Source organism: Uranotaenia lowii, chromosome 2 (assembly GCF_029784155.1).
Source record: "Uranotaenia lowii strain MFRU-FL chromosome 2, ASM2978415v1, whole genome shotgun sequence".
NCBI lineage: Eukaryota > Metazoa > Arthropoda > Insecta > Diptera > Culicidae > Uranotaenia > Uranotaenia lowii.
Window position 1 is genome coordinate 51,132,181 of NC_073692.1, and position 14,879 is coordinate 51,147,059.

General features: G+C 34.9%; 2 protein-coding genes across 2 annotated transcripts in view; both read right to left on the bottom strand.

The window, feature by feature from the left end:
- The window catches only part of LOC129741380 (alpha-tocopherol transfer protein-like), a 17,980-nt gene extending 11,988 nt beyond the window's left edge, over nt 1–5,992 (bottom strand). Inside the window, exon 1 of the mRNA XM_055733105.1 lies at nt 5,989–5,992. Within this exon, the coding sequence (XP_055589080.1) occupies nt 5,989–5,992 (4 nt within the window). The remainder of the gene's footprint in view (nt 1–5,988) is intronic.
- Nucleotides 5,993–6,401: 409 nt separating this feature from the next.
- LOC129741381 (adenylate cyclase type 3-like) overlaps nt 6,402–14,879 on the bottom strand; it is a 92,412-nt gene continuing 83,934 nt past the window's right edge. Inside the window, exon 9 of the mRNA XM_055733106.1 lies at nt 6,402–6,593. Within this exon, the coding sequence (XP_055589081.1) occupies nt 6,402–6,593 (192 nt within the window). The remainder of the gene's footprint in view (nt 6,594–14,879) is intronic.

The following is a 14,879-nucleotide window of genomic DNA, read 5'->3' on the forward strand; positions in this document are numbered from 1 at the left end:
TCGAGAATCGAAAGTTGAGAGTCGAGAGTCGTGAGTCGAGAGTCTAGTGTCGAGAGTCGAGACTAGAGGGTCGAGAGTCGAGAGTCAAGAATTGGAAGTCGAGTGACGAGAGAGAAAAGTTCGAAAGGTTCAGTTCAGTTTAGGTTCAGAGTCGAAAGTCGAGAGTCGAGAGTCGATAGTCGAGAGTCGAGAGTCGAGAGTCGAGAGTTGGGAGTCGAGAGTCGAGAGTCGAGAGTCGAGAGGTGAGAGTCGAGAGTCGAGAGTCGAGAGGTGAGAGTAGAGAGTCGAGTGTCGAGAGTTGAGAGGTGAGAGTCGAGAGTCGAGAGTCGAGAGTCGAGAGTCGAGAGTCGAGAGTCGAGAGTCGAGAGTCGAGAGTCGAGAGTCTAGAGTCGAGAATCGAAAGTTGAGAGTCGAGAGTCGTGAGTCGAGAGTCTAGTGTCGAGAGTCGAGACTAGAGGGTCGAGAGTCGAGAGTCAAGAATTGGAAGTCGAGTGACGAGAGAGAAAAGTTCGAAAGGTTCAGTTCAGTTTAGGTTCAGAGCGAAAGTCGAGAGTCGAGAGTCGATAGTCGAGAGTCGAGAGTCGATAGTCGAGAGTCGAGAGTCGAGAGTTGGGAGTCGAGAGTCGAGAGTCGAGAGTCTAGAGTTGAGAGTCGAGAGTCGAGAGTCGAGATTCGAAAGTGGTGAGTTGAGAGTCGAGAGTTGTGAATGCAGAGAATGGAGAGTCGAGAGTCGAGAGTCGCGGGTCAAGAGGCGAGAGTCGATAGTCAAGAATTGAGAATCGAGAGTCGAGATTCGAGTATCGAGATTTGAAAGTCGAGAGTCGAGAATCGAGAGTCGAGAGTCGAGAGTCAAGAGTCGAGAATCGAGAGTCAAGATTTGAGAGTCAAGAGTGGATAGTAGAGAGTCGAAATTCGAGAGTCGAGAGTCGAGAGTCAAGAGTCGAGAAACGAGAGTCGAGAAACGAGAGTCGAGAGTCAAGAGTCGAGAGTCAAGAATTGGAAGTCAAGAGACGAGAGAGAAAAGTTCGAAAGGTTGAAAGTTAAGAGTCGAGAGTCTAGTTTCGAGAGTTGAGAGTCGAGAGTCGAGAGTCGAGAATCGCGAGTCGAGAAGAGAGTCGAGAGTTGAGAGACGAGAGTCGAGAGACGATAGTCGAGAGTAGATAGTCGAGAGACGAGAGTTGAGAGACGAGAGTCGAGAGTCGAGAGTCGAGAGTCTAGAGTTGAGAGTCGAGAGTCGAGAGTCGAGATTCGAAAGTGGTGAGTTGAGAGTCGAGAGTTGTGAATGCAGAGAATGGAGAGTCGAGAGTCGAGAGTCGCGGGTCAAGAGGCGAGAGTCGATAGTCAAGAATTGAGAATCGAGAGTCGAGATTCGAGTATCGAGATTTGAAAGTCGAGAGTCGAGAATCGAGAGTCGAGAGTCGAGAGTCAAGAGTCGAGAATCGAGAGTCAAGATTTGAGAGTCAAGAGTGGATAGTAGAGAGTCGAAATTCGAGAGTCGAGAGTCGAGAGTCAAGAGTCGAGAAACGAGAGTCGAGAAACGAGAGTCGAGAGTCAAGAGTCGAGAGTCAAGAATTGGAAGTCAACAGACGAGAGAGAAATGTTCGAAAGGTTGAAAGTTAAGAGTCGAGAGTCTAGTTTCGAGAGTTGAGAGTCGAGAGTCGAGAGTCGAGAGTCGAGAATCGCGAGTCGAGAAGAGAGTCGAGAGTTGAGAGACGAGAGTCGAGAGACGATAGTCGAGAGTAGATAGTCGAGAGACGAGAGTTGAGAGACGAGAGTCGAGAGTCGAGAGTCGAGAGTCGAGAGTCGAGAGTCGAGAGTCGAGAGTCAAGAGTCGAGAGGCAAGAAGCAAGAATCAAGAGTCGAGAGTCGAGAGTCAAGAGTCAAGAGTCGAGAGTCGAGAGGTGAGAGGCGAGAGTCGAGAGTCGAGAGTCGAGAGTCGAGAGTCGAGAGTCGAGAGTCGAGAGTCGAGAGTCGAGAGTTGAGAGTCGAGAGTCGAGAGTCGAGAGTCGAGATTCGAGATTCGAGAGTCGAGAGTCGAGAGTCGAGAGTCGAGAGTCGAGAGTCGAGAGTCGAGAGTCGAGAGTCGAGAGTCGAGAGTCGAGAGTCGAGAGTCGAGAGTCGAGAGTCGAGAGTCGAGAGTCGAGAGTCGAGAGTCGAGAGTCGAGAGTCGAGAGTCGAGAGTCGACAGTCGGGAGTCGAGCGTTGGGAGTCGAGAGTCGTGAGTCGTGAGTCGTGAGTCGAGAGTCGAGAGTCGAGAATCGAGAGTCGAGAGTCAAGATTCGAGAGTCGAGAGTCGAGAGTCGAGAGTCGAGAGTCGAGAGTCGAGAGTTGAGAGTCGAGAGTCGAGAGTCGAGAGTCGAGAGTCGAGAGTCGAGAGTTGAGAGTCGAGAGTCGAGAGTCGAGAGTCGAGAGTCGAAAGTCGAAAGTCGAGAGTTGAAAGTCTAGAGTCGAGAGTCGAGAGTCGAGAGTCGAGAGTCGAGAGTCGATAGTCGAGAGTCGAAAGTCGAGAGTCGAGAGTCGAGAGTCAAGGCTGGAGTGATGCATGGAGCGTCGAGAGTCGAAAATCGAAAGTCGAGAGTCGATAATGTAGGGCCTCAAGTCTCGCGACTTGAGAGTCGAGATTTATTCGTTTAAAGTCGACAGAAGAGCGTCAAGGGTTAAAAGTCAAAAATCGAGAGTGGAAAGTCAACATTCAAGAACAGAGTCATAAACAGAATTTCGATAATAATAAAAAAATTTTTTAGAGACTTAATACAATTCGTTTCGAGTATGGTCGATGCAGGAATAAAAATCTCAAACAATGACAAAAAACTTTAGATTCACTTTCTTCGCGGTAAAATCACCACTTGTAAGTCCACCCTAGTCTTTGAGTTGATAGGTCCGGGCGTTTATCTGAGCCATTTCTTCTCCCATTCCAATCGGAACGTATCGTCGAAGCTTTGATTGTTTCCAGGAAATGGACACCGAGACCGAGAGTTTCTCAAGTTTGCTTCCTTCACTTACAATCCAAAACCCCAAACCTGAAGCCAGATCCGGGTGGGAAGATGGATGGATTGCGGTGATCATTGAAAGTCTATTTGCCCTCAATTTCGACAGGAATTTCAATTTGAGGAGGACTTTGGTCAACCTAGAGTTTAATAGGTAAGTTATATGTTATTTTTGGGCTTCGTTTGGAATTTCAATTCAAGTTGAACTAATTGATTTCAAAATTTTGATTGGAATTTTTCTTACTCGTTCCTTTCAATTGATTGAGATATACCAAAAGATGGAAACCATTTTGGTAAATGTTTGTTCATTCAATTTTGAGAATTCCAATTCTATGATTTCGCTAGCAGAAATATCAACTTTTTATTCGCCTTACATTCAGACATTCAATCAACTTTCTTTCAGTTTTGTTCAATTTTAAGATAAACAATTGGGCATGAAACTGTATCAAAAAGATGCCGTAGGCGCAAAGAACAACTTTGTCCATAATACTCATCGTGTAGGTGTACATACTGAATTGGGAAAGTTTTAAACTGTAATGAAAATTTTCCTACACTCACACCATTCGTTGAAAAAATCTCGTCCTAATGCGATGACGATAGGTTTAAAATTGCTCTGCTATTTCCGGCCACACACAATCATGGCCCGTGGCGAGAGATGATATTTTTAGAGCCCCAAATCCGATCCTCAACAGAAAATATTACATCGAAATTTTCCTCTCCATGCAGCACGTGCCGAAACGGAAAAGATATGGCAACACAAATTTACATGCTTCTCGCCAGGCTGTTGGCATCAATCTTGGTCGACCACATCAGCAGATCTGATTTTGCGGCAAAAACAGGGTAGGATTTAAGGATTTAAGGGTCTGGGAAAAATAATTTTAAAGACAAAAATGACAAAAATGACAAAAATGACAAAAATGACAAAAATGACAAAAATGACAAAAATAACAAAAATGACAAAAATAACAAAAATGACAAAAATGACAAAAATGACAAAAATGACAAAAATGACAAAAATGACAAAAATGACAAAAATGACAAAAATGACAAAAATGACAAAAATGACAAAAATGACAAAAATGACAAAAATGACAAAAATGACAAAAATGACAAAAATGACAAAAATGACAAAAATGACAAAAATGACAAAAATGACAAAAATGACAAAAATGACAAAAATGACAAAAATGACAAAAATGACAAAAATGACAAAAATGACAAAAATGACAAAAATGACAAAAATGACAAAAATGACAAAAATGACAAAAATGACAAAAATGACAAAAATGACAAAAATGACAAAAATGACAAAAATGACAAAAATGACAAAAATGACAAAAATGACAAAAATGACAAAAATGACAAAAATGACAAAAATGACAAAAATGACAAAAATGACAAAAATGACAAAAATGACAAAAATGACAAAAATGACAAAAATGACAAAAATGACAAAAATGACAAAAATGACAAAAATGACAAAAATGACAAAAATGACAAAAATGACAAAAATGACAAAAATGACAAAAATGACAAAAATGACAAAAATGACAAAAATGACAAAAATGACAAAAATGACAAAAATGACAAAAATGACAAAAATGACAAAAATGACAAAAATGACAAAAATGACAAAAATGACAAAAATGACCAAAATGACAAAAATGACAAAAATGACAAAAATGACAAAAATGACAAAAATGACAAAAATGACAAAAATGCCAAAAATGACAAAAATGACAAAAATGACAAAAATGACAAAAATGACAAAAATGACAAAAATGACAAAAATGACAAAAATGACAAAAATGACAAAAATGACAAAAATGACAAAAATGACAAAAATGACAAAAATGACAAAAATGACAAAAATGACAAAAATGACAAAAATGACAAAAATGACAAAAATGACAAAAATGACAAAAATGACAAAAATGACAAAAATGACAAAAATGACAAAAATGACAAAAATGACAAAAATGACAAAAATGACAAAAATGACAAAAATGACAAAAATGACAAAAATGACAAAAATGACAAAAATGACAAAAATGACAAAAATGACAAAAATGACAAAAATGACAAAAATGACAAAAATGACAAAAATGACAAAAATGACAAAAATGACAAAAATGACAAAAATGACAAAAATGACAAAAATGACAAAAATGACAAAAATGACAAAAATGACAAAAATGACAAAAATGACAAAAATGACAAAAATGACAAAAATGACAAAAATGACAAAAATGACAAAATTGACAAAAATGACAAAAATGACAAAAATGACAAAAATGACAAAAATGACAAAAATGACAAAAATGACAAAAATGACAAAAATGAAAAAATGACAAAAATGACAAAAATGACAAAAATGACAAAAATGACAAAAATGACAAAAATGACAAAAATGACAAAAATGACAAAAATGACAAAAATGACAAAAATGACAAAAATGACAAAAATGACAAACATGACAAAAATGACAAAAATGACAAAAATGACAAAAATGACAAAAATGACAAAAATGACAAAAATGACAAAAATGACAAAAATGACAAAAATGACAAAAATGACAAAAATGACAAAAATGACAAAAATGACAAAAATGACAAAAATGACAAAAATGACAAAAATGACAAAAATGACAAAAATGACAAAAATGACAAAAATGACAAAAATGACAAAAATGACAAAAATGACAAAAATGACAAAAATGACAAAAATGACAAAAATGACAAAAATGACAAAAATGACAAAAATGACAAAATTGACAAAAATGACAAAAATGACAAAAATGACAAAAATGACAAAAATGACAAAAATGACAAAAATGACAAAAATGACAAAAATGACAAAAATGACAAAAATGACAAAAATGACAAAAATGACAAAAATGACAAAAATGACAAAAATGACAAAAATGACAAAAATTACAAAAATGACACAAAAATCGCACAAAAATCACACAAAAATGGCACAAAAATGGCATAAAAATTACCCATAAATGCGAGAATGGCACAAAAATGACACAAACCTGACACAAAAATGACACAAATGTGACACAAAAATAACACAAAAATGACACTAATTTTACTCAAATATTACAGAAGAAATGACAAAAACGACCTCAAAAATAACAAAGAAATGAGACCAACATGAGGCCAACAGGTCTCAGTTCGACTCTTGTTGGCAGTAAAGACTATCAGTCATTTTCGATGGATGAGATGGAAAAAAACCTACATCATTCGTTATCACGTTCATTTTTTTCGTCTACCGCTTACGCAGCGATACCGAAATTTGCACAACGCAAATGTTAAATTATTCCAACACGGCCTGGGCATCGCCGATTTTTTCCTTCGAATCTTTCGGTTGTAGAAGGTTGAGCCATAATCAGAAAAGCTGCCTACGCACCTACTGTAGTTGTGGCTTCAGGGTGGCCGCTGAAGGAGGATAAGGCCTAATGTATTTTTGTTCTTCGAAATTTCCTGCGTTAGAAGATAACTTGTAAGGTGGAGCCTTCTGGTCGAATGGTTTCTCGAATGGAACCGTTTGACTGCTGATGGCGGTTAGGAAGAAGATTACCAGCACCATATCGATCGTTTCCTGGCGGTTCGATTTTCGTTCAGTCAAATAAAAAATGAAAATCGGACTTCTTTTAAACTTTTCCTCGTAAATCGCATATGCCACACTTTTGCCAACTCAACAAGCCATTGAAGATTTGTTTCATCGTAGGCGGAAATCCTCTTCCAAATATCGAGTCAATCTCAATCGGATGGATTCGGAGAGCCTACAAGAAAATTAATCCCATTGGCAAAATATCTTGTTTCTAGGGAAAAGCTATTCCTGAAGAGAAATCAGCCAAGCTTGAGCTGAATAAATCCTTTTGCAACGAACTGCAGGAACTGCAGCGAGAATCTCTTCTACATCAATCATTTCAAAGAACATACAGCTCTTACAAACCGCAGCTGACAGATTTTCTTTCTGTTTGCACATTCCCCGGAAAAGCACGCAGAGAAAATTCATACCAATTTAATGCTCCACAGCATTTGGTACAGAATGATTATAAGGCTACGATTCATTTACAAGGATAACCCTTTCTTTAAAACAGAGTGAAGGCATCATTTTTCAAATACAGAAAAGAGCTAGGTGAAATTTTCTTGAAAATAGATACAATAAATCTTATATAGAAAAACCCTCAGACCATTTCACACATATTAAAATTTCGATTGAAACTTTACTTTCTATTTTTATATGATAATTGATATGCAAATTGTGTTGGTCAATATTTGAAAGTAAATTTTTTTAGCATTTTTTTTAATAATACCTCATTTAGCAAACGATTCAAATGAGTTTTGAGAGCAAAATGAAGCCACTTTTTGATCCAATACACAGCTAAAGCAGACATCGCCGAGCTCTCAATAATTTCTTGGAGAAGGCGAGTAAACGAGGTATAGAAAAACTTTCAATATAACCATAATTTGGCATGACTAAGCTGTATGAAGAATGACACTAAAATTTTACTATTGTACCGTCTTTAATCTAGATTACTAACTAGATTCTAAATACTAGATTAAGCTAACAAAGCAGATTAAGCAAAATAAAGTACTATCTCATAATAATGGTTCGCTCAGGATAGGAAATTATGAGTTCAGAATATTATATTCTGATTCCAGACAAAATTCAACATTAATCAGAGAAAACTCTGAACATTTCCGCTTATTGTTCGAGCCTCATTTTGGTCAAGGTATGCTATCATTGGAAAATCATTGAATCCTTGAGATACCTAGCTTTGCTTACTTAAAAAAACACACCATATGCTGCTATCATTTTGCTGTTGAATCTATTTTAGGGAAATAAATACCAAAATGTTGGTATCATGTTGGTGAACATGGCTTAATTTGGTCACGTTTTGGCTTCAAAGTCTGCTCGGGAAGAGACATTCAATGTAGCATCATTGTAGATTAGAATTGAAATTTAAACATACCTACGAAATCATTTTTCGAACAACACACGCAGATTTAAAGGTTGAATTGTTTAAATTTAAAATATGACCGTGACTAGATTCCTATAAAAAAATTCTGTTTCGATTTTATGCATAAATTGCAGACCTAGGTTTGAGCTGCAAATGGTAGTATGGCAATCTGGTTTGAAATTTCAAGCTTATTTTCAAACTCATGGTTAAATTTAAATTTTTTGTAGCAATAATTTATGTAAAATTTAGTATAACATTTAAAATCTTATTAATTTTATTTTTTTTTGTAAATTTGTTTTATTGTTGTTGTAAAGAATAGTAAAATTTAATTTTAACATGAATCTCTTAAAAGGAAATCTCTTTCCATTGAGATTCATGGTGTCAGTTAGTTTAATTAGTATCGTCACATTTCCCCGCATTAAATAACCTATTATTACGTTCTCAGCATGAATTAAATTTTGCTCGCGTATAACTTTTTAATGCCTTTTGCTGCCAGACATGCTGAGAACAGTAGCGTCCATTACCAGGAGGCTCAATTGAGCCTTTTGGTGTGGGGGAGTGTGGTGGGCCGCTTCAAAAATATTAAAAAAAAAAAAAAGAAGGTTTGAACTTGAGTTTTCAAAACTAAGGTATTCCAGGACACTAAGGTATTCCAGGACTACTTTTCATGCAAAACTTCGCTAAGCACCCGGCAGTGGTGTCAATTGAATTTATTGTTTTTCAATGCCTAAAAACATATTTCTATTCAACACCTAATAACTTTTTTGCTCGAGTAGATACGAAATTACGGTCTGCAACATAGTTTTTCAGCGGAAAATTTAGACTCGTTTTCATAGAAGAAACGAAAATGATGTTGAGTTTTCAGTACAAAATATTCAATTTTCCCATACTAACCAAAAAGTTCAAATTTACTCATGAAAACGTTTCTTAAAAATTCCGCAAAAAATCATGGATTAGTTTTGGATCAAAACGAAGCTTTTAAGACCACGGTTTGAGAAATTCAAAAATTACCCCAAATCGACTCAGTCTAATGCTCATAAGCTTACGATTTTAAATTTGTCTTGTTCTTTCACAAAGGAAATGTTCATGAAATAACAATAAGTCACTCAATGGCTACTAATTTGCAAACTTTAGCTTGTGGCGAATCATGGGCCACATAACGTGGAATTTTTCTACACATTCATATCTTGAAATACATATTCCCAATCTGTAAAGTTTTCTTATGACAAATGAAGAATCATGTAAATTATTCTGTCAATTAATTGAATGCTATAGAGACAAATATGAATCATATAAAAAGATTTTTGCCAAAACGGTCGCGAGCCAGGTCTTAGAAAAAATTCAATCATACACAACTCTCTTTATTATTTCCTCACCTGGAATTGCTTTAGTATAACTAAATGAACTATGAAATGATAGTTTTGGGTCAACTCACAAACTTTACGTGTCATTTTTCAAAATGCCATAAAAAAACACACTCGGGAAAGTTTAAATAAATTATTAAAGAACACATTTTATTGTCTAATGATATGTTACAAGTGTAGAGAACTATGCCATTTGTCTTTTTCATTTTATCTTTTTTAATAAAAAAAAGTTATGACGCATGAAAAAAAGTAGAATCTGATACCCCACTCTCCTCTACAAAATATAAGATAAATTACAGTTTAAGCAACACAATCGCAAGTATTGGGTTTCCTGTCAAATTGAAGACGAACAATTAATATTATAGTGTTAGTTAAATGAGAAACACTTGAAGCTTTTCTTTTATGTTAAGTGAACGTGTTTCAATATTTCAGTAGAATAACTTTCAAATTTTAAAGGAAAGAAGCCGTTTTTTTCAATAGTCGTTAAAAGAAGACAAATTTATAAGTTGCTAACTATCTGTTGAAATTAGGAAATATTTTTTTCATGGAGCAAGTTGAAAAACTGCTATTTTCTTTAACATATCTATATATATAAAAAGCAATTTCTGTATGTCTGTTTGTTTGTTTGTTTGTCCTCTATAGACTCAGTCGTCTTAAGAGCTAGAGGTCTGAAATTTGGCATGGATGCTCATTAGGACCAGGAATGATGAAAAATGTTTTTAGATTTTCGGATGACCCCTTCTGAAGGGGGTCGTCCATACAAGACAAATATTGTTTTCGCGATATTGACGTTACTTTTCGTCGGATCGTGTTAAAAATTTGCATATGAGTGTTTTGAAAGACGGGAAATTGATTTCAGGAGTCAAATTTTGTGTGAGGGGTCAGCCAAAGGGGTCGTCCATATTAACTGTTCGCTGTTTTGCGATATTGACGTTATTATACATCGTATTCAGCTGAAAATTGGTACACGATAGTTTTGAGTGACGTGCAATCGATTCGAGGTATCAAATTCAGTGTAAGGGGCCGGCAAAAGGGGTCGTCCATATCAGCTTTTCAATATCTTAGTGATATTGACGTTCTTATACATCGGATTGGGATGAAAATTTTCACATAGGAGTTATTAGGGACAAACAATTGATTTCATATATCCAAATTATAAACAGGGTTGGTCCATATTAACTATTCGATGTTAATGCGATATTGTCGTTATTATACATCGGATTCAAACGAAAATTAGTACACGAAAGTTATGAGGGACGAGCAATATTCAGTTTAAGGGGCCGGCAAAGGGGGTCGTCCATATTAACCTTTCAATATTTCGTCGTTATTTGAAATCGGATTGGGATGAAAATTTGCACACGGTATTTTTCGGGGACGGGCAATCGATTTCAGATGTCATATGTTTTGTCAGGGGTCGACGAAAGGGGTCGTCCTTATTAATTAATTTTTCACTGTTTTTAGCAATATTGACGTTATTATGTAATGGATTGCTTTGAAAATTTGCACACGGGAGTTTTGAGAGAAGGTCTATCGATTTCAGATATCAAAGATTGTATAAGAGGCCACAGAAAGGGGTTTAACTTTTTGGCAATAATTGCGTTGTTATGCAAGATCGAGTCAAAATTTATACATGTGTTTTTTTTTGACACGGTCAATTGATTCCTGAATTCAAATTTCGTAGCAGACGACAGACGACAGTCCAATATTTTTGCAATTATGACTTAACGATGTATTCGAAAGTGCATCTGGAAAGTGCTTGGCAATTGACTTTCATACAAACTGTTCATAACATATTCCAAGTTGAAAGCGAAACGGAGTTCGTATGGGATCAGCTAGTTCTATAATATTTATAATCGCCAGCGCAAGTTTATCTAATGAGGTATGAGTTTCCAGAATCATGAAAACAAAAAGAAAATTGTAAAGCGCACTCTATAATGATCAAACCTATAATAAGGTTACCATAATTTTTTCAGCACGTATTCGGGCCGGGCAATTTTTATATAAAGACCTGGCAAAATCCGGTCATTCAAATTCAAATTGACGACCATAAATCTGAGCAAATTTTCTCAAAACTCAGAAATTCTTCTACAAAAATTATGAAAAAAAATTTTTTTTTCATCAAAACTCATCGATAGATTTTGAACCGCATTTTAGGCTTCCAAAAAACTTTTCATGATTATTTTTATAAAACTTGCTCAAAAAATTCCGAGCAAGACTGTTCTTAAATTTAGTATTAAATATCCGGACAAACCTGGTAAAATCCGGGCAATCTGGCAACCTTAACCTATAAGAAATCATGTGTTAATCGATAACTTGAAGAAATTTATTGATTGCTAATATTATAAAGGAGCTTAGGATTTTTTTTAATATTTGAGAAATCAAAATAAACTTTTCAGTATGTAAATTTTTTACAATGAAGGCCCTCAGAGCCAAAGAGGTAAGCAAATAAGCCCAACAGATCTGCAATAACTTGTAAGATTACAAGTCTATGGTCAGAACAAATTTGGATGTATTTATTTACCGGTCGGACTGCTAGGTGAAAATGATCGGAAAATGATCGAACTTTAGCTAAGTTTTGATAATGTTAGTTTTAAATATTTATTCATCTAAACATGACCAAAGCAAGTTTAACTTATTGGTTTCCAAATCAGCTTACCAGAAAAACAATCCGTTGTTTAAAAACAGAGATACGCATGAAATAAAATCGCATGTTTTAGAATACAGATCCTAAAAGGATGATTTCAAACTTTTGGACGATGACTTAAAGAGCTATTTTATTTGTTTTAAGTTCATTGCAAAATTTTTGCACAAATTTCAACAAATATGTTTTGATAAGTATGACATTCAAGTGAAATTTGAAGTTTGAAATTTGATCCAGCCCACCCTGAGATCATCGGGTTTGAATTTTAAGTGTAGTTTTCATAATCTTGATCGGAGATAAAAATCAAATAAGTGGAGTTTTTGGAAAGTGTTCCAACCTTAAGCTAATTTTATGTCATATTAAGGTAACAAATAAATTTTGCCAAAAACATACGAAGAAGGTTTTGCTCACGATCGTTCGAATGAGATAAAAAGGAAAATATCATCATAAAAAGGCTGAGATATGGCCAAAAAAATTTTATGTTTTTGAAGATCCCAAACTTCTGGCCAGCAGTTTCAGTGCGAAAATGGTCGATTTTGAGTTAAAAATACGGAACGGTTTTGCAAAAATTTCTAAAAAAGAAATATACAAGCAAGTATAGTTTAAACCTTCTATCAACTCTTAAAAACTAATTAAAAATGTATGATCAACAGAAAAAAGCTAGCGCACAAGACACTATAAGGCATTTATTTAAAAAAGAATTAAATAACAGTTTTCAGAATAAAACCCTAAATTTGTATAAACAGTTTTCAGAATCACTTCCAAAAACTTATTTTTAATGACACCAAAGTATTACCGATTTTCGGATTTTTCATACCGAAAACAGATTTTTTGGGTTTAAAAATTCCGATTTAAATGGCATCACTGGATGCCACAGGGGAAACTGTATAATTGGGACCAATGAACTGACTGGATAAGGTGATCTTCGATAGGTTCCACATGTCTCATATCAATGCCATTGACTCTACAAAAAAGTGTTTTTTGAGAGATTACATCTACATATGTACTTCAGGGTGGCAGCCAAATGAGTCATGTCGAATTTCGATAACCGATCATATACATATACTCTCAAAAATCACATTTGGGGTACCAAAAAATCGAAAAATAAATCGTAATTTTAGTTTTGATGCCAAATGGCTTAAAAATGTTTAAAACGTCGTAATCAGGAGTTATCTCGAAATAAAATTTTTGTCAAAGATCGACTTTCTAGGACTTGAAAAATCACCTCAGGGGTGGCCAAAGGAAACCGAAAAAATCGACTTTCTAATTTTGTTGCCAAAATACTAAAAAATACAATAAACAATGTTATCTTGCAAAAAATTTTGGTCGAAAATCGACTTTCCGACTTTCGACCGGTTTTTCGAAAATCGGCCGGCAAACACCTTTTGTCAAAGTAGGGTCTCAAAGCTGTTCAAATGTTGTCAGTCCATTGATAAGTTACTATTATAACTTGCGAATCTAGTTATATAAATTTTGTTGTTACAGCCATCAATAAAATTCATGTCTTTGAGAAACTAAAATCGCTTTGAGACATGTCTTATCAATTGATGCCCTCGTCAACAACAAATCTAATCAATGCATTTTGAGGGTAATACGCTTTGAACATAAGGCGAAAAAAAAATTCATGAATAAACCAACTCAAAAAGTTTTAAAAATTCATACATGATTTTGATATCTTTTGATGTAATATTTTGACTTTTAAAAATTATACGTAAAGAAGCTCAAAACAAAAAATTGGGTGGTTTTTGTTTCTTATTCAAATGAACTTTAGAGGTAAAACAACTTTAAGCTTTTATGATGGTTTCATAATGATGGGAAAGTGGAATAAGATAGTGGTTTTGTTTGTCCCCATCATGTTTGTAAAATGCCGCTACCCTATAATAACAGGTTAAATAGAATAAATATATGATTTTTATCAATAAAACTTCAAATCTAAGCTCTATTTAACATCTTAAGAGCAAATCGAAGATCCCAAAACAGATTTGATAAAAATTATCTTAGGAATGAAATTCCTCCATATTATGGCAACCCTAAATTTTATTCATTCCATAAATTTATAAAAGACATGGATTTTTATAAAACTTCAGGTTTGTCGTATAAAAGTTATCAGTTTCTAGTATTTCCAATGAAATTGTACAGAAATATTGCCAAATAACAGATATTTTACCTAAAACAAAAATAGGCGCGTTTAGCCCGCACGTTTTGAGGTTCGGCAATTTTGACAACAGTAATAAAATCAATTTCTCAAAAACGGAAGGAGATTTAAACAAAAAAATTACTCCAATGTATAGAAAACAGATGTCTGCTCATGTGTATATATAGCTTTTGTACACATAGTCGATGTAATATTTGATTAAATCAGAATTCTGTTTAATAGGCGCATTTAGCTCGCTCCTCCCCTAAGTCAAGAAATTGAATTTCGTTGCCTACTTGAAGGCGTTTGAAGTGTATTTTGAAAAGCAAAATTTTCGATAAGTTTTGCAATAATAAATGTTTTTTTTTGCCAAAGAATAGTTAGTTTATAAAAATACGATGAACATGTAACTAAACATTTAATGTTTCTATTATAACATTTCGTATAATCATTGTTCCATTTTTACCACCCTTTCGGTATGGTGCGCTCTTGTCCATTAGTTTAAGCGTTCTACCCCGCGGTTTGTTTTCTGGCTGTTTTAGTTTTTTACTAAAAATAAAGTCAACATCATGTTTTTATCATGTTCTTTCTTTTTAATAATAGGTAAATCTGATCCCTGAATTGTTTTAAACTTTCAATTTGGTTCTTAGTTGATTGGTATCGCTGTAAATAGAAATTATATACGGGTGCGTCTAGTACACAGTTTTCCCCTAATATGATTTTCTGTAAAATATATTCCACCCACGCACAACGCAGTATTCATATTCACCCCCTTAAT